At 41.3% G+C, this 23,040-nt stretch overlaps 1 protein-coding gene across 3 annotated transcripts in view; it reads left to right on the top strand.

The window, feature by feature from the left end:
• Positions 1-23,040, top strand: part of AGPAT4 (1-acylglycerol-3-phosphate O-acyltransferase 4) — an 86,502-nt gene that overhangs the window by 9,264 nt on the left and 54,198 nt on the right. Inside the window, exons 1-2 of one of the 3 annotated variants that reach the window (XM_074896644.1) lie at positions 8,969-9,076; positions 17,173-17,245. The exons of 1 other annotated variant lie outside the window; for it this stretch is intronic. Coding sequence is in view for 1 of the 2 variants with exons in the window: in XM_074896642.1 (XP_074752743.1) it covers positions 8,899-9,076 (178 nt within the window). In the remaining variant the exon portion in view is untranslated. Of the gene's footprint in view, positions 1-8,845; positions 9,077-17,172; positions 17,246-23,040 lie in introns of those variants that run through there. One more of the 3 variants, XM_074896642.1, reaches the window with a different exon arrangement.

The raw sequence follows: 23,040 nt of genomic DNA, 5'->3' as shown, positions 1-23,040 counted from the left end.
AGCAGAGTATGCGTACACACAGAGAACTGGTGTCCTGGCAGGCACGCAGAGTTTGCATAGCTGTCTTAGATCACAGCAGGATGAAAATACAGAAGTGGAAAGCATTATGATATGGTAACCATGTCAAAAACTCCTGGTTACTTTCATTTCTTCAGTTTATTCTCTGTTAGACTAATTCTCTCAGAGCTCAATAGAAAATAAATAAAAATTCAGCTTTATAGCAAGTCTATAAACTGAAAATCCTAAAATTTGCTTGTAGATGGTATTCATTTTTCAGCCTTTGAAACGGCCAACGTGACTGATTTCTCCTTTGTAGCTGTGTGTGTTACAAAAATATGCAGTTCAGGAATGCATGACTTCTCAGGAAAACCTAAACACATTCTTAAGTTCCCTTAGCTTTGGTGGAAGGACTTAAGATATGTTCAAATTCTTCCATGATTTGGGACTTTTCTGAGGAGGTGTGATGGGTTGACCTTGGCTGGCTGCCAGGTGCACATCAAACAGTTTCCTCACTCCCCTTCCTCAGCAGGACAGGGGAAGAAATTAAGATAAAAATATTAATGGGTTGGGATAAGGACAGGAAGATCACTCACCAGTTACCATCATGGACAAAACAGCCTGTCCTTGGGGAAGATTGATTGATTTATTGCCAATTGATAACAGAGTAGGTCAGTGAAAAACAGAGACAAAGCTAAAACTACCTCCCCTCCAAGCCCTTTCTTCTTCCCAGACTCAACTTGACTCCTAACTCTTACACATCCCCTGCAGCACCCTGAGCAGCACGGTGGGATGGGTAATAGGGGGTTGCAGTCGATCCATAACAGTTCCTCTCTGGCACTTCTTCCTCACACTGTTCCAATGCTCCTGTTGGTGTCTCTCCCACAGGGTAGGGTCCTTCAGGAACACAGTTCTCCAGCCTGGGTCCCTCACAGGCTGCAGTTCCTGCTAGAAAACCTGTTCTGAGTGGACTCTTCACCATGGGCTGCAGGGGAATTGCTGCTCTGGTGCCTGCAGCACCTCCTTCCTCCTTTCTTCAATGACCTTGCTGTCTGCAGGGCTGTTTCTTACAACTTTCTCACTCTTCGCTCACAGCTGCTGTGCAGCTTTTTTTACCCTTTCTTAAATGTGTTATTGCAGAGGTGTCACCAGTGCTGCTGATGGTTCAGCTTTGGCCTGCGACAAGTCCCTTCTGGAGCTGGCTGGAACTGGCTCTTGTTGATGCTGGGGGCAGCTCCTGATGTCTTCTCACAGAAGCCGTCCCTGCAGCTTCCCTCACTACCAAAACCTTGCCACATAAACCCAACTGTCCTGATCCAGTGTTGGGTGAGGTTTCAATATGATCCCAAGAGCAAGATTAAGACACAAATGTGGTCAAATGCTGTACACCCAAAACAGTTTTTATTGCTAAAAGTAAAGAGTGATAGCGGTAGGACAGAATGGAAGGAAACGTCAGAAATCAAGCAAGAATCTGGAATAGTCGTAGGAATAGTCACCACCGTGGATCCAGCAGGATCCTGTTGGTCCTCAGTCTTCAGTTCTTCGGTGGTGGGTGCACCTGGATCTAGCAGCATCCCATTCCTCAGTCTTCAGTTCTTCAGTGGTGGGTGTGCACAGAGCAAAGTTTCCTGTCGCCTTTTAAGTTCATTGTATCAGCTGATTAGCATATCTCTGCTCTAGTAGTTGCCTTTGGGGGAGGTGGGAAGTGATTCAAACCCTAATTAAGCATGAGGCAAATAGATGGATAATTATTCCACCAGACTTGTTTTACAGTGTGTGGCATGTACAGATATATTCTTCTTGAAGGCAAATACATACATGGACACAACCTCGCTTTTGCTAACTTTCAATGCTCACTGACCGAAAGAGAAGAGCACAAGGCCTTCCTGGGTCTTGCCTTGCATATAGATTTCATATACAGAAGCACTGTTAAAATGGACTTGGATATGAAGTACAGTGCCACTATCTGTGGTGTTATGATGGCAAATGAAATTCATGTAGAGGCACTAGTGAATCTGCTGTAATCTGACCTGAGCATATCTTCATAGTCTTGGTCTCTGTAACTCATCCATCCAAGAATCTGGTTCAGATGAGAAAATGCTTGGTTGTTCTTAACTTGCATCAAAACATTTAAGGACTTTATCAAAAACTCTGCATAGGTTTGAAATATGCTGTTCTGAAAATAACCAGTATAGTGCTGTCTTGCTTCTGTTCCTAAGTATGGACAATGTTAGCTTAGTTCAGATGCTGTTAGGTAGGTACCATGTTGCTTTCTATACTCCAGGGACTCTACTACACAAACTTTAGGCAAGATGGGTGAGAGTTCTTTGCTTTGTTCTTGTGCTCTCTGTAAAAGCAAAGCTGTATTCTTTACAAGATCAGTAGTTGTAGTCTCGAAACTTGCAGACTTTGAAGTACAAAATAGCATTGTTAATTGGCAGCAGTCTCTGCCAGGAGAGAGGTGTTCACTTTGCATATCACTGGTGTAACATTGCCTTTTCTTCTGTGTCCTCCTGGTCAGTTATTTTAAGCACAAGGAATTTGGATTTTTCAATCATGGGTTAGTATACAGGACACCAGACCTTTTGGCATCAAATGCGATGCACCTGTCCCAGAGTGGGAAAAGAATCTTGGGTCAGGAGTTAGCTGGGCTCATTGAGAGAGCTTTAAACTAGATTTGAAGGGAGAAGGGGACAAAACTGGAACTCCCAGACATAAATCCCAGGGTAGATTACTAGAGTTTATGGGCGTTGTGCCAGCAATGACCCTCATCCTGCTATCCCTGTGGAGGCAAGGGGTGGAGACATGCAGCGCAACAAAGATGCAAGGGATGCTGATGGATCAGTAACTGTGGTAACACCTGTGAAAGGTCAGGCTGGATTTAGGACGTCTAAATGCAAAAAGGTGCTGGAGACATCAGCCCATCTGAAGTGCATGTATAGCAATGCACACAGCATGGGTAGCAAACAGGAGGGGCTTGAAGCCATGATGCAACAGGAAAGTTATGATGTAGTGGCTATCACAGAAACATGGTGGGATGTCTCCCATGACTGGAGTGTGCTAAGTGATGGCTGCAAGCTCTTTAAGAGGGATAGACAAGGAAGGAGATGTGGCAGTGTGTCGCTGTATGTTAGGGACTGTTATGATTGCTTTGAGCACAAGTATATTGAAAACAGGGTGGAGTGTGTTTGTGTTAGAATCAGGGGGAAGGCCAACAGGGCAGATGTTGTAGTAGGAATCTACTATTGGCCACCCAACCAGGACAGAGAAGGGGATGAAATGTTCTATAGGTAATTAGGAGAAATCTCACGATCACTCGCCCTTGTTCTTGTGAGAGACTTTTACTTCCCAGACATCTGCTGGAAATACTACACAGCAGAGTGGGACCAGTCCTGGAGATTCCTGGAATGTGTGGGAGATAACTTCCTGACACAGCTGATGAGTGAACCAACCAGAGAAGTTACCCTGCTGGACCTCCTCTTTGTGAACAGAGAAGGACTGGTGGACAATGTGGTGGTTGGAGGCTGACTAGGGCACAGCAATCATGAAATAATAGAGTTCTCTATTTTTAGAGAGTCCAGAAGAGGGGGCAGCAGGACTGACATCCTGGACTTCCAAAGGGCTGACTTTGTCTTCTTTAGGCACCTGCTTGACAGTATCCCCTAGGAGGTGATCCTGAAGGGTATAGGGGCTCAGGAAGGCTGGGCGCTCTTTAAGAAGAAAGTCTTAATGGCACAGGAGCAGGCAGTCCCCAGGTGCTGTAAGAGAAGCTGGCACCGGAGAAGACCACCCTGGCTGAACAAGGAGCTTTGGCTGCAACTCAGGGAGAAAAGGAGAGTTTACAGCCTTTGGAAGAAGTGGCTAGCCACACACAGTGATTAAAAGATGCTGTGAGGCTATGCAGGGCAGAAATCAGGAGGTCTAAAGCCCAGCTAGAAATTAATCTGGCTTCAGCTATCAAGGATAGCAAGAAATGTTTCATCAACAGTAAAAGAAGGACCAGGGAGAGCCTCCATCCCCTGCTAGACACAGGAGGAAACATGGTTAACAAGTGATGAGGAGAAGGCTGAGGTGCTTAATGCCTTCTTTGCCTCAGTCTTTATTAAGAAGACTAATTGTAATCAGGGAATCCAGCCTCCTCAGCCAGAAGACAGAAGTTGGGAGAATGACCCTCCGCAATCCAGGAGGAGACAGTCAGTGACCTGCTGCATCACACAGACAGACACAAGTCTATGGAACCAGATGGGATACACCCGAGGGTGCTGAAGGAGCTGGCTGGGGTGCTCGCCAGGCCGCTTTCCATCATTTACCAGCAGTCCTGGCTGACCGGGGAGGTCCCGACAGATTGGAAGTCAGAAACTGGCTGCTCTTGGCTTGGATGGGCACACGCTTTGGGTAAAAAACTGGCTGCATGGCTGGGCCCAAAGAGTTGTGGTGAACGGAGTTAAATCTGTCTGGCAGCCAGTCACGAATGGTGTCCCCCAGGGCTCGGTTTTGGGGCCACTCCTGTTTAACATCTTTATTGATGATCTAGACAAGGGGATCGAGTGCACCCTCAGTCGGTTTGCAGATGACACCAAGTTGGGTGGGAGTGTTGATCTGCTCGAGGGCAGGGAGGCTCTGCAGAGAGACCTGGACAGGCTGGAGCGATGGGCTGAGGCCAACTGCAGGAGTTTCAATAAGGCCAAGTGCCGGGGGCTGCCCTTGGGCCACAACAACCCCCAGCAGCGCTACAGGCTTGGGGAGGAGTGGCTGGAGAGCTGCCAGTCAGAGAGGGACCTGGGGGTGCTGATTGACAGCCGGCTGGACAGGAGCCAGCAGTGTGCCCAGGTGGCCAAGAAGGCCAATGGCATCCTGGCTTGTGTCAGCAATAGCGTGGCCAGCAGGGACAGGGAAGGGATCTGACCCCTGGACTCGGCACTGGTGAGGCCGCCCCTCGATTCCTGTGTTCAGTTTTGGGCCCCTCACTACAAAAAGGACATTGAATGACTCGAGCGTGTCCAGAGAAGGGCAACGAAGCTGGTGCAGGGTCTGGAGCACAGGTCGTACGAGGAGCGGCTGAGGGAACTGGGGGTGTTTAGTCTGGAGAAGAGGAGGCTGAGGGGAGACCTCATCGCCCTCTACAGCTCCCTGAAAGGAGGTTGCAGAGAGCTGGGGATGAGTCTCTTTAACCAAGTAACAAGTGATAGGACAAGAGGGAATGGCCTCAAATTGCATCAGGGAAGGTTTATACTGGATATTAGGAAGCATTTTCTTCCAGAAAGGGTTATTAGGCGTTGGAATGGGCTGCCCAGGGATGTGGTGGAGTCTCCATCCCTGGAAGTGTTTAAGAGTCGGGTTGAATCGGTGCTGAGGGATATGGTGTGGTTGGGAACTGTCAGTGTTAGGTTAATGGTTGGACTGGATGATCTTCAAGGTATTTTCCAACCTTGATGATTCTGTGAAATGCTGAGAACAGCTGACTTAGAAAACAGAGTGAATCTTGCTGAAGAATGAAACCCAGGGGGAAAAGAGGTAGAATGCATAGTCGTGGAGTTTGCTTTTAAACCTGATCCTGTGATCTCTTCGTCACATGAATAAATGTGCTTGTTGCCTTGCTCCCTAGACAGACATTTGAGGTTTGAGTCTTTTGTTTTATATCCAAAGGAAAACTTTTATTAAAGAATGTCCCTATCTGGTTTTGATGCTCTGGCTGGCCATTTTCTCCTAATTCATTTTAAGGGGTGTTTGATAGAAGAGAGCTTCTTGGCAATTCTCCGATCTTAATAGCTTCCGAGAAAATGCATTGATTGGCCCTTTTGTTTTCAAAAGATTGCTGTAATTTTCACTCATCATCTATAAGGAAATCAGTGTAATTTATTAAACCAGCATCAAGGATTAAGAATTAAAGACCTGATTCTTCATCACTTAAACTGGTGTTGATGTTACCCATGAGGAACTGTAGTAAGACAAAGAGCAAGTAGAAGAAGTTTCTATGAACTCTTCAAAAGCAAGATTCTAGACCTCTTTCACAAGGCCAGAATTGATTCTTGAAAATAAATTTATCCTTTTTTGTTGCTTGTACCAAGAATAAACTGTATTTCTTGGAGTCTGGGTAATGAAAACAATCCAGAAAGTATCATATTAATCTTCTAAGAATGAGCTTATGCAAACAGAACACTTAACTAGCAGTCTGTATACAATGTTTGGGTTGCAAATTTTGCAGGGAAAACAGCTCGTATTTAATCAGAAGAGAAAATTAATCTCTCTGGTCTCCCTGCTTTTCAGAAAAGCAAAATTTAAGTAGTGGCTCTAATTTCTTGTTCCTTTTACAAGCAAGTTAGGTTAGATGCATTTCGCTAGTACTGCTTAAGTAGATTTAGTTTGCCTTTAAAATATGTCTTAGAAGCTTTACAGAATTGAAATTTGATGACTGAGGTACAAAAGCAAGGAATAAATTACTTTCAGACATTCCGTTGTGGCTTCATAAAATTGTAAAACAGTAATTCTGTTTTATCAGGGTCATCTGATCTTTGTTTAATTCTGTGAAGTTTTGTTTTAAACATGCAGTGTGAAGTAAACGATTCACATAAACATAACATTTTAATGCAGTTTGATTACTATTACAGGAAAAAAAAATGAATTGGTGGACTAATGTTCTGGTGAATTCTTTCTTGTCACAAAATCTGTCGATCAACTACTTACTGCAGTAGATTTCTGTTTATTATATCACATAGTGAATTTTTAGGTCTCAACTGTAAGTAGACAGTGCTTTTATCTTATATGTGGGGGGTTTTTTGTTGGTGGTTTTTTTTTTTAATCCAGTCCCTTACTGATCTCTGGGAATTACATTAGATTAAAGTGATTCTGTGGGATGGAATTAAACAGGCCAGCTAGCACAAAAAAACTTTTGATCAATTTTAGCCAAGGATGCTAGGATAAACCCAGTCATCAGGGTTTCGGGCACTGCACAGTCATTTAAACCATCCGCTTGTAAGTAACTGGTTACTTCCATTCTGACCGACTGTTTTAAAGAAGTGATCTAATCCAGCTACTTGATGAGGTACAGTAGTCTGAATTAGAGAAGTGAAATCATGTTTCTTTCACTGTAAACTAACTCAAAACTTGGGTCTGCTTTTTTTTTCAAGGGATTGGCTCTCTCTTTAGAGTGGTGATGGAGGGGCTGGGGCATGAATCATTCATTGCAATGGTTCCTGCTAGACAACATTTCTCATTCTACTTGGCCTTCGGTGAAAACAAAGCCTTTGGTCAAAGCCCATGCTAATAAATTGTCTGCCACCCTCAGAAACCTATCTTTAATAGAATGGTTGGTTAAAACTGGAAAAGCTTTTTGCAAGTATCATGACAGTAGTTACTACAATGAACAGAGGCCTGTTCTGCCATTCTGAGCTACAGATGGTGTCTGCTTTGGTACTGAATAGTACAGCAAGATAAATGGAACAGAGTCTGTCGTACACAAAGGGCACATTTTATCTGCTAAACAATAGGTTTGGGACTGCCATAAATTCTTTATAAAAATTACACAACAATACAGAAATATTTTTTTCTTAAATTTTTCTTCATCTTCCCTGCAGTTGGAAACCTGGCTAAACAACTTCCTCTCATTTTGCAGCAATTCTTGTGTGTGCTCTTTGCTGTGGTAAGCATAGTCAGCGAGGGCAGTAAAATAAATGTTTCAGAACACTGATCTAGACTCAGTGCTTCACGTAATGAGGTCTCATATAAACTAAAAGGATAGGCATAAAGATATTTTTCATCAGTTAATTCCCTGGGATGCTGACAGCTGCTGTTTTGTTATTGCCTATGACTGGCACATTCAGAAATACCATCTCAGGGTTTCCTCCCTGGGGAAACTCTCCTAAGCCTCAGAGGGAGAAACAGTGTAGGAATGGAAAAGGATGGTAGCACCTCCTGCTTAACTGTTTTCAAAATACTGGAGTGTTGTTTACTGAGAGATCTTTTCTCCTAACAAATGAGACTGGTGTTGGTGGTAGTGATGGTGGGGCGAAGGTCAATACAGTATTTGGTAGGTCAGAATACTTGGCAGAGGACACTTCCTTGAGATGTTCAACTGCTGAGGTTGGACTGCTCCTTTCCAAAATTATACAAACGTTTCTTTAGTGACCTAAGAGTTGATTTTTTCTGGAAACGCTGCTGGTTCATTGATTAGTACTGTTATCGATGTTTCCTTTCTGGGTTTATGAAGTGTAACTGACAGAATTACAGTGTCAAGGAATAATTGAATAAATTGTGTGTATTGTGCATAGCCAAGCTTTTATTCTCTTGCCAAAATCAACTGATATTTGAATGTGACAAGGGAACAAGCCAATAAAGCTAGAATTAAAGGGTTGCTCTTACCTCTTGATTGGGGAGCATGGCTGGCATAGCCTGTAGAGAAAAGCACAGCTTCTAACTTAAGGCTCTAAAGTTTGTGTTTGCTATGGATCTGGTCTTCAAGATAGCAGAGGCCACAGCATATGTCTTATATTTTGATCTGAATTGTCTGTACTTCATAAATGGATTATTTTGCTCATATTTTATCAACAAAAGCTTGACAGAGGAGCATTGTAGTCCATGAAATGGAGCCATATGCTTGTGGATTTTGCGGAATTAGGACTGAAATGTGAAAATTTGTTTCCAAAGACAAATGTAAATTGATTCAGAAATATGGTGTTCTCCTTCTATGCTTACTTTTGTAAATACTGTCATCAGGCCTTTTTCTACAATAGAATTAACTTTCATTTGAGTGTATTTAGTGTATTTAAGTGTAAAATGGGATGTCTGTATTAACAGTCTGTTTATAGAAATAAATGCACTCTGTAACCGCTGGTACTGTTTGGTTTTGCAGGTTGTCTTCTGAATTTTGGGTCTGAAGGTACCCTCTTGTTTTCTCAGCAAATCATGGACATCGTTGGCTTTCTGAAGTCTCAATTCATTTGCCACCTTCTGATCTGCTACATATTTATAGTGTCAGGACTGATCATTAACTTCATTCAACTCTTTACACTTATACTTTGGCCAATCAACAAGCAGCTGTTCAGGAGGATCAACTGCAGGCTGGCATACTGCATTTCAAGCCGTAAGATTTCATTTTGTTTTTTAAAGTATTTTCATATTTTGTCTTGAGGGAAATGGTAGAAAAGTTCTGAAACAGGATTCAAAGTAACCTATATAAAGGTCATTACTACTTCTTAACAGCACTTGCATTTGTGTGAAGAAGTGTATGCTTTGTTGAAATGTCCTGTTCTGCTGAAATGTTTTGCTCTTTTATATAGGGATACTTGATTGACTCAGGATGTTGAAGGAAGAATGCCTCTCATTTGGCTATCCATCATTAAGCCACATGAGAAATATTGACCAAATTATAGCTGAATTATAGCTGAACTTGCTGAGATGCATTATCTGTAGGCTTACAGTGTTAACAAGTAATTTCCAATGATGCTTTCAATCTTTTTATCATGCATGATTTTGTTAAGTGTTTCATGTGTGAATACTGTTCAGGACTGGGAAATAACAGAAAAAAAAGGAAAAATATTTGATTTCATGTGCTTCTGTCTTAAGCCAGTTGTAAACTTGTTTCTCTGAATAGGCATTTCAGACCTTAAGCTGCATCGGTATGTATTCCCAATATATTCATATAGTTATCATGTAGAATACAGCAGGCACCCTGTAAGCATTGCAAGAAGCAGGGGTTGCAATTATTTTTATTTTCTGGGGGAGATGAGAGCATAAGATCAGGATATTATTTGTAGAAGTACCAGACCTTTGTAACTGCTGGGAGCTATGGCAGTTCACTGACACTTGGCTGAACAGATTATTCCAGTGGAATGAATGAGACCTGTATCCATTAATTTTTTTTTCATTAGTAGGAGGTTGGTAGAATCTCCACCTGTCAACAGTGGGTGTGTAGTTTTGTTGCTATTATCAGTCTGCTTATATATTTTCTTTTAAAGAGCTATGCGTGCAGTTTCAGCACTGATTTATTGCAGTGCAACTTCGGACTTCCATGTAATGGCTCTCAATTTACAGAAGGGAGCATTCTCCATGGAAGCTGTTAAAAAAATATGGTAATGTGACTGTGTTCGGTAGCTGGAGTGTGCTGTTAAGTCTGTCCACCTTCCAGAGAGATCCCCCTGGGCCTTTCTGAAACTCAAAAGTTCTTTCTAAACATGAAACTGTTGCAAAGTGCATGCCTTTTGAGGCTCCCAAAATGTGATTCACGTGTGATGTCACTGTCAATGCTGAGTGAGTTATGGATGGTTTCATACCAGGGAAAATAGCCCTCCAACCCAGCGTTTAATAATTGTGTTGCAAAATACAGCAAAGCGGTTTCTTTCAGGTCAACTGTTCTGCTACTAGGATCCTGAAAGGGAGAGCATTGTTAGTATTCACGGTGAACTGCTTGAGGGAGAAATCTGCCACATCCCTCAAATTGGAGATCACTAGGGGTTATTTATCTCTCATCAGTGACTCTGATGTGCAACTATTCAAAGCATTTTTTTAAACACACTTTGACTTAAATTTCACACCTGCATCAGCATGTATAGGCCCAAATAAATTGGGGGTGGCTTTTCATTATTTCTGTAATAGAGAGCATGTTCCTGCTGAGAAGTTTCATTTTTGCTGTCCATGTGTATGTCAGTGTAGTGAGTTTGCAAGTACAATTCATTTGTATGTACTGTGTTGGTTTAAGCCCTGCCGGGACCAGACACCACATTGCCGTTGTCCCTCCCCCACCCTCGGACACAAGTAGGGCACAAACCCCGGGTTAAAATAAGAAGAAATTTAATATAACAGTGTAATAAACAGTCTGAACAACAACAGTAGCAATGATAACAACAATAAACAGTAATAACAGTAAACAAGACAAGAGATATACAGAGAAATACCGCAATGGATACAGACAGCTCGCTCGTGTGCTCCCTGCGACCAAAGCTACAAAGGAAAGCTTCCTGTGCTGCCGCGCTGGACCTGATCTCAGCATGGTATGAATAACCTGGCTGGAGATCCCTTCTCCCTGCTGGCGAAACTTAACCCTTTCCTAGCTGAACCAGGACATGTACAAACAGTGTCATGAATATGGCTAGGTTTTTACCTTTTGCCTGGTAACATGTTTGAAGCCATGGAATGTAGAAGATACTGTAAAGCTGTATACATGTGTATATATATATATATAGGTATGTTGTTATTATTTTTCATGCAATCTATTCTACCCTGTTCTTCCTTTTGGCTACTTTGTGCAGAGACATCAGCTACTTTAGAGTGTCCAGACTGAATCTTTTAGCTGCCCTCAATCTAGTCTCCTCTATACTGCAGGCTGGTAACTGTGTACAAGTGAGTAATACTGCGTGCTTGTCCATGCTTGGGCAGATGGCTTTGTTCTCAGAGTTGCTGATCTAGTCTTCAGTGTTGATGCCACTGGAAAGGCTTGTGTTGTGAGATTTTTGTCCAGTCATGCTCAGAACAAACTATCTCTAGGTTAAAGACAGTTATTTTAGCTTTACAACAGAGAGAGTGTGATATGAGTCACCCTTATCTGAGTGATAGTTGAAAAGGGGAAAATGATAGTTAATAAAAAAAAGTATTTGGGTGAACTGAAGAATGCAGTAGACCAGTTAATCAGAACGGATGTGTGTAGTACTGTAGGTGTGAGATACAATGCCTTTTGGGGGCCATTGGTGTGCTGACTAATAACTCAGGTTGGGTCTGTATGGTTCTGATGAAAGTCAGGGAAACAGCCTACAGTTTGAGACAATGAGGCTTAGCCTTGGAGAATGTAGAGAGGCATGTACTTTGCAATGGTTGCAAGCATCGTGTTGCTTTGAGTAGCTGGTACAGCCTGAGTCAGCAAGTCAACCAAACTGAGATACAGCGGTTTAATTTAAGAGTGGAATGAAAGTGGCAGTGGCCTTTAGATCTTTCAAGTTCAGTCAATTTCTATTTGATGTCAAAGGTAGCGATAAATGATTCCATAAAATCAGGGGAGAGTGTTTCATATTTGACACTAAGCTCTGGGAAAGTTTTTTGTGTATTTCAAGTAGTGGAGGAGTTTTCTTCTACCCTTTTTCTTCCTATCTCCTTTCTAATATAAGAACATAATATTCTAATTTCTCCACATGCAATGTTCGCTGTCATACTGCATATGGGAAGCTAAACTGATACCATGATTAATGATTTGTCCTCACTTCAGTAGTCCAGCTTGATTTGGGAGTGCTTATCAGTTCACATGAATCAAGCCAGACTAGCTCAAGTAAAAGTATAGAATCACAGAATCATTTAGATTGGAGAAGACCCTTACAATTATCAAGTCCAACCATAAACCTAACAGTGCCAAGCTCACTGCTAAACCATGGAGCTTTTAATGGAACAGAGCAGTTGTAATGACAGTGTTGCGAACAAAAAGTACTGATTCTGATAAACTGCCAAATTTTCTGCCACGGCTTTTTCTGAAATTTGGATTGGGTAGATGTTCTCTAATTGCAGATTGGAAGTCTTGTTCATCTTGAGTCTCCTGCTCCCCACAAGGGTGTGTTAGCCTTTCACCATATTGCACTTCGGGTTGCTTTTATATGTGCAAGATGCTTTTCATGTTTTACTATGAATAAACTCTTCCTGTTTGATCCTATTTGACAAATATGCAAAAGGTAATGGTTAGTTCTAGTTTTCCTTCCTCTGTATGTCTCAACCTTTACTGGAGAGTGTTAGCTGCAGAGTGTGGACATTCAGCTTGAAAAGAGCAGACATTTGTTTGTGTTGGTCTGGAAATGAGCTAAAAGACTAGTAAGGGTTACACACCTTCTGTTGTGTTTTAAGTTTAAAGAAACAAAACAAAAAAACAAAACAAAAAGCCAAAGCCTTTGGACTTCTAAGTTTCAGAAAATATTTTCTGACTCCAAGTATAGATTCACTGACCGGTTCAACTACCTGTTCATCACCCTTTTGTAAAATGACAACCCTGGTAAACTCTCCCTAATACTGAACTCTGCAGAGTGCACCTCTGAGAAGGAAATTGAACACTACAAACCTCAACAAGGTGGTAACAATAACAATTTTAAAAATAAGTGTGCTTGGAAGATAGCATTAGAACACAGGTTGGGCAAGCAATCAGTCTTACTTATTATTTTAAAATAGTTTAGGGACATTTTGTCCTCAGTCTCTTTTTCCAAAAGACTGAGAGCCAAGGTGTATGCCAAGGAAGGAAGCACTTAGTGAGTGTAGCATACGTCACAGTTCTCATGGGTCCTGTTTGAGCCTGAATTGGAAGGGGTGGGAATACACCTCCTTCCCCTTATCTCAGAACAACAAATGACCGCAAAGGGTATGCATGGCTTTTCTGCGCTGGCTTGTGAAGTTGGCCAAACACCTAGAGGGAACAGGTTGTTTTGGGTATTAGTGCCACGTGTGCACATGGCTGCATAGCTTGCTGGGGCAGTAGGAAAGTGATTTGTACTTTCTGAAGCAGTTTGTGCTTGGTAGGCTGGTGCACTGCTAACCCCGGGCTGGGCAGGGCGTGCCAAGTGCCAAGACTATGAGAATACAATATACATATTTAGGACAAATGGCTTCTTTGGTGCTGGGTGTATTTACTCAGGAAAATATTTACCTGTGAGTGGAGCAGTGGTTTATAACTTACCCTCTTGCTGCCACTGTGTTGGAAAATCAGCTGCTTCTTGTGCTGAGATTCACCTTGTGCTCCCAGGGTGAGTGGCAGACTGGCCTCCCGCTGACTGCACAAGGTGAGCTTTGCATGAACAAAAGATCGGCAACAATGGCATAGTTATGTGGACAGGTGCATAAGGGCTTTAAAAGCAATTGACTTAGCTTCTAATCTGCCTGCGTAAATAAATTATTGTAGTACTAATACCTGTTCTTGTTCTATGAAAGGGGTGTTATTACACCTCTGGGTAAAGTTACACTATGTAGGCTGCAGTTTGTAAATCCCTCTGAGGGGAAGGCCCTTCTTTGCATGAAAGAGGCACCCTGATGCCAGCTCATTGACTGCAGCAAAAACAAGATGGAAAGCGATTCTTCTTATTACTGAGCTTTCTAGAAACAAAACCAGAGGAAATTGAGAACTGCTTCAAGTTCATCATCTTGGCTGACTGTTAAGAGGCAGTAAAGCTAATTCCTTCCACTTACAACTATAGGCTTTGCAATGTGAGAACGGGGCATCCAGATAAGGCTCTGTGGTAGTATGTGGGCCATACTTATCCTCAAGATTATTCTATTTCCCTTCATGGAACCCACTGCCCACTTGGAGTTCAGAGGAGCCCTTGGCCATTTTGCTTGTTGTTCATACCAAGGTGGTGCGGAGGCAGAGAGGATAATTTTCTCCTGGTACAGTTGAATAGGTGGGAAGGAATGGGAAATGAGGGTCCTGGAGAGACAGGGCTTTCTTCTTCCTCCACTTCCCTCTACCGTCGTCCTCCACTGCAGAAGAAACAGTCTGCTGTTGTTCAGAATATGCCACAGTGTCCTTAATACAATCCTGTAGTGTTTGATTTATAAATCAAACTGAGTTATGCTTGTCAACATAGATGTAGCAAAGAGCTCTCTTAGCCTCTTTGCAACATTGTTTTTAGTAATGTGTGCAAAGTGTTTTTTTCTCAAGAGCAACTTGTCCATATATGGTTCCACACACAACATCTGTACAAAGACTATGAAAAGTTTACAACATACTGAGGGAAAATTGGAGACCAGAGTTGATAGCCATGCAAAAAGGAAATGTTGACTTGAACCTTTGGACAGCTAGACCATCACCTTAGCTTTATTGTTTACCCTCAAGACATGCCATGGAGATGACTGTCGAAATAGAGTGTACTAAGGAAATGCCCATGTAGTTTTAATCTAGATAAAGTCTGCTACTGAAGGCAGGATTAGTTACAGTAGCATGGAGATCTGAGGAGGCAGTTGCCTGAGTACCTACCTGGGTGGTGAGGTGTTTGTTGCAGCCTTCACTGAGCTCCATGCTGCTGTGGCAATTTTATTCTCTGCACTCGGGCTACCTTGGGTATCTGTAGACAAACCGTTGTTGTCCCTCTTGTCTGTAATGTAGTCTTAGGTTTCTTGCCATGTTCCCTGCAAATCTGAAGTACTGTCCTGCTTGTAAGTTCCAATCATCCATTTTCATCATTGAGCTGTGTACAATGAGGTAGATGATTAGCTTTCTCTGAGATCTACTTTTGTTAGAATGATGAGTATCATTGAATCTTTGCATTCTTTTGCTCTCAAAAATTAAATTCATAGGGATATATTGTGCGTGACAGATTTTGTTAAATATAAAATATGCTTGGAAAAGAGTGTGTATATATATATATCACCATATGGTAATGCTTGATTTTCTGACTTTGTCTTCCGTTCCTTATAAGTAATACTTAGCACTGCATCATAAAAAAGATGTAGTGAAAAGTGAGCAAAGTGACAGGAGTGATCTCAGCTTTTCTTGCTAGCAAGGACAATAGAATGTGAGAAAGTAGTATCTGATTTACTGAAGCCATCAAAGTAGGGGCAGCAGGAGGTATTCCTCTGACTTAAAATATGACAAGTTATGAACCCTTCTGTAGCAGTATAATATTGTTAGCTTCTACAGCTAGATTGCATTTCAGTGTTTAAAAGAAGTAATTCCATTAATGTGGGGCAAGTCTGTGCTCCATTTTTAAACAGTCTGTGTATCTAAATTTTATGACTTCAAGGTTTTGGTTTTGTTTGCCCAAAACATACTGGTTGTCAGCAGTCTTGGGAGGAGCTCTCCAGATTGTACTTTTTTGAGAGCATGTATGTACAAAATGTATCAGTATTTGATCAAAGTAATGCTGAGAGATCAGTAGATTAAATGTTTCAAGCTATGAAGTACACTGCAGCCTGTATTGGTGTAAAGCTCTCACTTGATTTTTTTCTGGGGTCTAAGTCATCTTCTAGGGGCAGAGGATCAGAAAACAGGGATGTATGCCATAATACTGAAATATGAACCTCTTGACTCTTCAAGTGATAGGTGGTATAATGCCATCTGTAAAATCAGTCAGGATCCATTTTAAGAGTAGCAGGGAAGTCACAACTTTTTTGTTTGTGGATGTGATTTTGAAATGTTTTCTTTCTGTTGCTGAGAAATCTCTTGTCATGTAATTGCATGTGCCCCAGTGTCCTACTGTTGTCCACAAGCTAGTTTGTGCATGACCGCATGTGAGCATACACAGTTTCCTTCTGTTAGATCATATTTGCTCGTGTGGTTGATTTCCCTTTTGAAGCCTTCCAAAGGGTCCAGTTAGATCTCTATCACTCTGTAATGAGTTTTGCCCTCAAAAACTGTTAGTTTCCTTTGCTTTGACAATGTAGATGTTCTGTTAGAGTAGAAATCATCTGAAGTGTCATCTACTCTAATTTGTTAACACCTTCCTCCAACCTGCTTCCTAATACCCTTTTATACCTGTTGGGTACTTGTGGCAGTGCTGCTGGTTATCTGTACAGTTCCCCACTGAGACCAAATCTTGAACCTCTGTAACTTGAAAAGACTGAAGGAGCCAATCACTGCAGCAGGTTCTCCATTATTTTGCTCATAGAGTAAGATAATGTGTTTGTTCTCTGCATCCATCACAGCTTGAACTCCCTTTTTTCCAGATTGTGTTAGTGGAATTACATTCATCACTATGAATAAGTCCTCTGCAGTGCCTAGCACATGCCTCCGTATTTCTCCTACTACCATTAACTTGCTGTATCAACTAATAACATTTCAGTCCCTCTCATTTTATGCCATTTGCAGGGATTGTTATCTGGTTTTCATAGTGGTTCAGGTATTGACAGCGAGCTTTAGTGGATCAGCCAGGACTGTATACTGATTGCAGGCATGCTTTGACATCACAGTGCTGTTCTGTTCATGAAGGTGTGATTGAATGACATTAGTGCGTGACCTTTAGTGGACTTCCTAATTCAACGTAAAAGGGATATGGTCTGTTATAACCAGCTCTTAGTTTAGGAGGAAGGACCTATTTTCTGGAAAAATGGATGTGAAAAAACTTTTGATAATGATGCTTTCTGTCCAAGACTGGTGAAGAGCTAGAGAGGCACTTAGTTTGATCTTTAATGAAAAGAGCATCTTCACCGTCACTGATACTACTTTGCTGTTGTTGGAGTCTTTATAGAGGTTGCTTGTCTTCATTTTCCTTTTTTCTTTTGCCTCAGATTCCTGATCTGAAGAAGGGTGATGGTGATAGCCTGCAGACTGGAGAGTGGGATGGCAGGGAAGCAATAGAAGGTGAACCATGTTCTCTTTGGTGTCTGGCATCTCACATCACAAAGTTCCTAGCACCTCTTGTTAAGTATTAGATCTGGCCAGCAAGCTTCTTAGATTCCTGAACTTGGGGTAAATCTGGAGAGTTTGTATGAAAGTACTTCCATCTGACACAACATAACTCAGGAACATGATATCTAATGATCTAAGTCATAGCACAGAATATCAAGACATTAATGTTTGTACAAGTTTGGTGCTACAGTTGTTTATTCATTAAGGGTGAATATGACAGTCAGAGGATCAAATTATTTATAAGAGAAATTGCATATTTGTAGAAACCCCATTTTAGCTATAGGCCTGATTTTAATTGCTAAAATGGTAATAAATCTGAAGGATAGCCTCTTGATCATATGTAACCTTCCTGCATAGATGTAGAGAGTAGCTCACTGATCAACATCACCAGTTACAAGCAAATACAAACTAGCAGTGATCCAACTCTGTCTGGGGAAGAATACTACCTCCATAGGCAGAATTACTGGGGGAGTTTCGAATTCCCCTGTGTTTGGTCAGGGAATGGATCTACTGGTGTAACATCCAAGTGAGGTGCAGTGTCCCATTTGCTATTGGTTGGCTACATCTTCTAACCCCCTGCTCCCTTTTGTGCAATGTGTACCACTGAAAGGATATACACCTAGGTGATTTTCCCTCTCCCAAAAGCATGAAAGTCACATAGCAGCGAGTTGTTGTGGAATAGGTTTTTGGGTTTGTCCTGCATCGGGGATTTCAGCAGCTGGTCGGGTGAAAGTATCTGGTGTCTGACTAACTTTCTGCAGAAGAATATTCAGTCCAGTGGGAAACAATACTTCCTTTCAGCAGGTACTTGAGGTTTTTCAGGGTGACACTCGAGATGAAAGTGCTTCTAAGTGCACATGCTTGGTACTCCTCTGTGGCTGTGTGGTTATTTCCAGTGACTTGTTTGCAACCTTCAGGTTAAGGCTTTTTACTTGAGCATTATGTTGTTTTCTCACTTTAGAGACTGTTGCAAGGTAACAGGGTCATTTTGGGCAATCTAAATGTAGGTTTCTGAATTTCCTTTACGTCCATCTTGGCATAGTCTCTGCTTAAACATGTTTCTTCCAACCCCATGTTCAGAAGTAGGAATCCTTTAACTCTGCATAAGAAACCAAATAGAAATATGTGCAAAACAACTATTTAATCTGCTTGGTTTTGGGGAGGCAGTTACCCTTTTGCCAGACCCATTTTGGTCCTTGCTGAAATAATATTTAAAAAAAAAAAAAAGGAACCACAAAGAGATTACATTGCAGTTGTGGGTAGATTATTTTGCTCTTCTGTTAACCGACTTTTATTAGTATTTTACATCTATGTGCTTTTTCTGTACTCAAGCAAATTTCATTAGAGTGTCAATAATTATAATTTCCTTTCTTTTGTGGTGTTAAAGAAGCGGGAAGTATACTTCAGTGTGGTTATTCTTCAGTTCACCTAGCTGTGTTTCTAAATTGAATCTCAGGTATATTGCATTTCTGAGTGTGGAGTTTTCTTTGAAAACTAAAAACCAAATGAGCTCCCTAATACATGAGGGGTTTTCCATTGTACGTAAATTTCTTACTGCTTATTGGTATGTATGCGGCTCTGTTAAAAGAAAAAAATCCATGAATCAATATGTACTGCTAATGAAGTATCAGTATGTTCTGCTGATGAATGTATTTGCTGCCTGTGTTAGGTAAGGAAATACAGAGAGTGATTGCACAGACTTAATTTTTCGCTGTCACTTCTACAGAAGCTTACCCTTGGTTTTTGGGAAAGCGTGGGAGCTCTGCAGCTGTGAGGCTTTTTGACAGGGGCTCTCATTAATATAACTTTACTGCTGTAAGGAGTTCCTTTCCTGTACCACCCTCGAATGCTGTGGAGAGTCTTTTATTGGATTTTAAAAACTTTTTTCTTAAAGCAAACTAACTCATACCATTCTCTGACAGTTTCCAGGCTTTTCCCCGAGCTCATACAGTGTCTCACCTAAAGATGTGCAATGTGTTAATACTCTGCAGTTTGCTGAGGACCCTATATTGGCAAGCCAGCTATAGAGAACTAAAGAATCTGTTACTTCCTTCAAACTGTTTATCTGTAGGGTTTATGCGATAGACTTTCGTAATGCTGTTCTTTGTACAAAGACAAAAGATAGGGAGGGGGATGTTAACCTTGCAGTATTTAGAAAAGTGCTTTTATTGGCTTGATTGGGTTATATTTTCAGAAATTGAATGCAAACTGATCTCAGCTGAATTTTTATCAATGAGTTGTCCTACCCAGCAAAATATAGCAATTAAAGTTTTATTATTTGAACATGTATTGCCTTTTGTGCTCTTAAAGAAAGAGGAAGATTCACAGACAAAATAGCTGACATACCTCTTTAGTTTCAAGATGTTCTTAGTCTATCTAGAGTATAAAATTGAGACCACAGTACATTTTAGTACAACTGTATTTTCAGTATTTTTTTAAAATGCTAAGAGTTCAGAAAATTTCTGGTTGGATTGATGCTTACCATGGAGTTTGTTTTTCTTGTGTCTTCATAGGCTCTGATTCAGCGCTAGAAATCTGCATTCATGCCTAAAATTCAGAGTTTGCTGAAAGGTGATTTAAATTTCCCTAGTTGTAAGGTGATAGTTTATAGCTTCCTATAGGTGCATGCAGTCCTCAGGTGAGAATCAGAAAGGCTGGAATGGCAGATGCACGAGTCTCTGAGATACAGATTTTATTCTGATAAGAAGTGATATATTTCTTCATGTGGAAAGTCAATGATGGTTGATAAATAGACTATTACGCAAGCGTGGGTGAGCAGAAGGGCAAACGATGTCCCAGGAGCATCCCAAGCTGTGTGGGTTACACTATTGGATTTAGTGACTTCAAGTTAATGGGAAAGACTGGGCCTGGTATGTGCTGCTAGTCGATATATGTGCCATGTAAATAAGTCCTTGAAAAGTTATTTTTCTATGCTGGAAACATGGGAATTGGACCTCTATTAAGAGCAGTGATATACTAAGTTCTTCCTGTGCTATGTAGGATATTGGAGTGCTGTAGTAATCTTCAGAACTGTTTTTCAAAGACAGTTCCTGTCAACAATATGAGAAGGTTGAAAATACTGTGGAGTACTTTATCCCAAATGGGGTGAGAATGAATGCTGTCTCTGTGCTATATACAAAGAGTAAGAGTGAGGATGCTGGAGTCTCTCCTTTATTTCCAGCTTGTGTCATTAATTTGTTGCTGTAGAAAAGTCCTGTAAACATGATCACATTTTTAAACAGGGAGGACCAAAAAAGGGATAGGAAGGTTGTCTACTGTCATGTATGAGCAGTACCTGTTGCAGGTGGGTACTTTGGAAGGATGTCTTTCTTGAAAATACGAAAAATAATCTTATAGAAGAAACGCGTGGGACCAACTTGTCTGTCTGGAAGGGCACTTCTACTGAATTCTGGTATTACAATTGGAAGCTCATTCCTGATACTCCCTTTGGTGCTTCATTAGGTCTTCAATAAAGAGAGGTGTGCTGGCCTTTGGGGGCAGTCCTGGGGGACCAAGGATCAGGAAGAAATGCCTCCTTGATTGTTATCTGCACTGACTGGTCCTTTTGCTACTAGGAACAGCTGGTTTGTTGAAACATAGGAGTATTGATAAATTCCTTGGGGAAGAAGGATAAGAGGAGCCTTCAAATGTGAGGCAAATATCTCTGACACGTGGCTGTTTAATAATTAATTTCCTCAAAGGGTTTGAAAAGAGCATTTCAAAACACTGACTATTGCAGATCTGTATGTGTGTTAAACCCGTTGTACTTGTCAGGCTGGCTTTGTTCCACACGCTGTGTAACTTGGAGAGAAGAAGCTGTTTTGTAGGCAGATTGTGTAGGGATAAAAGACAGAAATGAAATGTTTGAAGTGTGCAGCTGTTTTTTCTGAAGGGAGGGTTGCTTTTAACTTTCAGCATGGGGATAGTTTAAAAGGAACAGCGGAAAAAGAAATGAACAAAACTTGTTTCTATATTCCTCCACCCATCTAGCTCAGGAATGCACTAGACAAGACAGCATCAGTTGAAACCTCTTGTTTCAAGAATGCATGTTGCTGACTTAAAATTTCTTCTTCACCTGAAGAAAAAATGTGTTCTACATTTTGTGGGCATTACATTAGAGAGAATTGTATTTGGTCAAATTTGAATGGTCAGAGTGGATTTTGAGAGAGAAGGCAATATGGGAATGGGAACTGGGAAGTGAGATGGTGTGCCAGTACACATGCAGCAACTGAAAGGGTCCTGTGCAAGACTTGTGCCTAGATCAGAGCTGCTGTATCAAATACAAGGATGCATGCCTTAATGTACAGGTTTCAACCACAAGCTCTCAGTTCCTGTCATAGTCCCTAGGGGGATCTGAAATTTTCTTCACTTTCAGGATACGTTGAAGGCTTGTGCATTTAAGATCTTGCGTTAAATCTGATGCTGATCTTGGTTCCCAAAGCAATTACAGCTTGGCTGTGTTACAGGAAGACAAGCTTGGCTGTATTAAACTGTCTCTAGTTTATCTCGTTTGGTGTGTTTCTTCTGAGAAAACATTGATGACATTCCATCAAAAAGGGTGAAACACTTTTTATCAGTAAAGTGTCTTCATTCTGTAAGAAAATGAAATGGATCGCCTTCATGGAGCTGAGGCATAGCAAGCACCAGAACTATCATTGTGTAATGTCAGCCTTCAAAATTACAGTCATAATGTTTCAGTAAAGCAACATATTTTTCACTTATTACACTAGCCACTTCATGCACGTGTATATGCAGGTTTTAATTCTATGACTAAGCAAGCATCGAGGTTAAATTGCCAAGAAGATCAAACCACAGATAAAGCTTTGGCTTTGTAATGGGTGTGATGAGTCTAATCCTGATTTTGTGTAACTCAGCATGGTGTAACAGTGACTACAGTGGAATCGAGGATTGTTTTTATGCAAGTTGAGGATCTGGCCAACTTAAGTAAATGTCAGTGTATATTTGGGGGGAAAAAAAATATCTGTGTACTATCAGTCTTCAGAAACTAATGTTTAATTATGACTAATACAAAAATCACATTTCAGCTAAAGTTGCATTTGGTTCTTATAGTTCACAGAACCAGCTGGGTGGGTAGGATGGGCTTTTTTTGTTTGCTTGATTTGGTTTTTAACTACATAATATATCATCCTCTCTCCTAATCTGTGATTTTTATCTTGAAGTTACGTTGACAAATTACTAAGTGTTGGGAGGAGGTGGTTGTTATCACTTTAAAGTGGTAGTTTTGTTTGTACTTTAATAATCCAAATGACACACTTCTGAAGTGTTTCTTTTAGCATATAATTCTTTGCCAGTCACAGGCTACCTCTGTGTAGAGCATGCCTTTGGGCACTTATCAGTGAGCTCTGCTTTCAGCAGCCTGTGCCTGCCCTGTGTCTATAACAGAACTCTGCCTTGCAAGCCTGCCTGGGGACTGATTCTGTATACTGCATGCCCTGCCTTTGCTCTCGATGTCTAAAAGGTGAGCAGTGGCAGTGGGCTCTGTAGCCAGCCTAGGGCTCCCTCTGTGCCCCCCACCTAGGGACGTTCGATGAATCCCTGTTTCCTGTCCACATACCTTGTTGAGTTGTGTGGACTTTTTAAAATAAATGGCCAGCTTTGGTTTGAAAAGCAAAGTGTATTTTAAAACAGAGTTTTGAATCCTGTTTTACATCTATGTTTCCTTTGCAGTCTAGCTTTTTTTTTTTCTTAGCTAAGAGCAGAGAGAGACTACACCTTCAAGTTTGGGG

The sequence above is a fragment of the Athene noctua genome, chromosome 1, assembly GCF_965140245.1.
Source record: "Athene noctua chromosome 1, bAthNoc1.hap1.1, whole genome shotgun sequence".
In the NCBI taxonomy this organism is placed as follows: Eukaryota; Metazoa; Chordata; class Aves; order Strigiformes; family Strigidae; genus Athene; species Athene noctua.
Note: the sequence above shows the minus strand (reverse complement) of the source record. Positions and strands in the feature narration are given on the sequence as shown.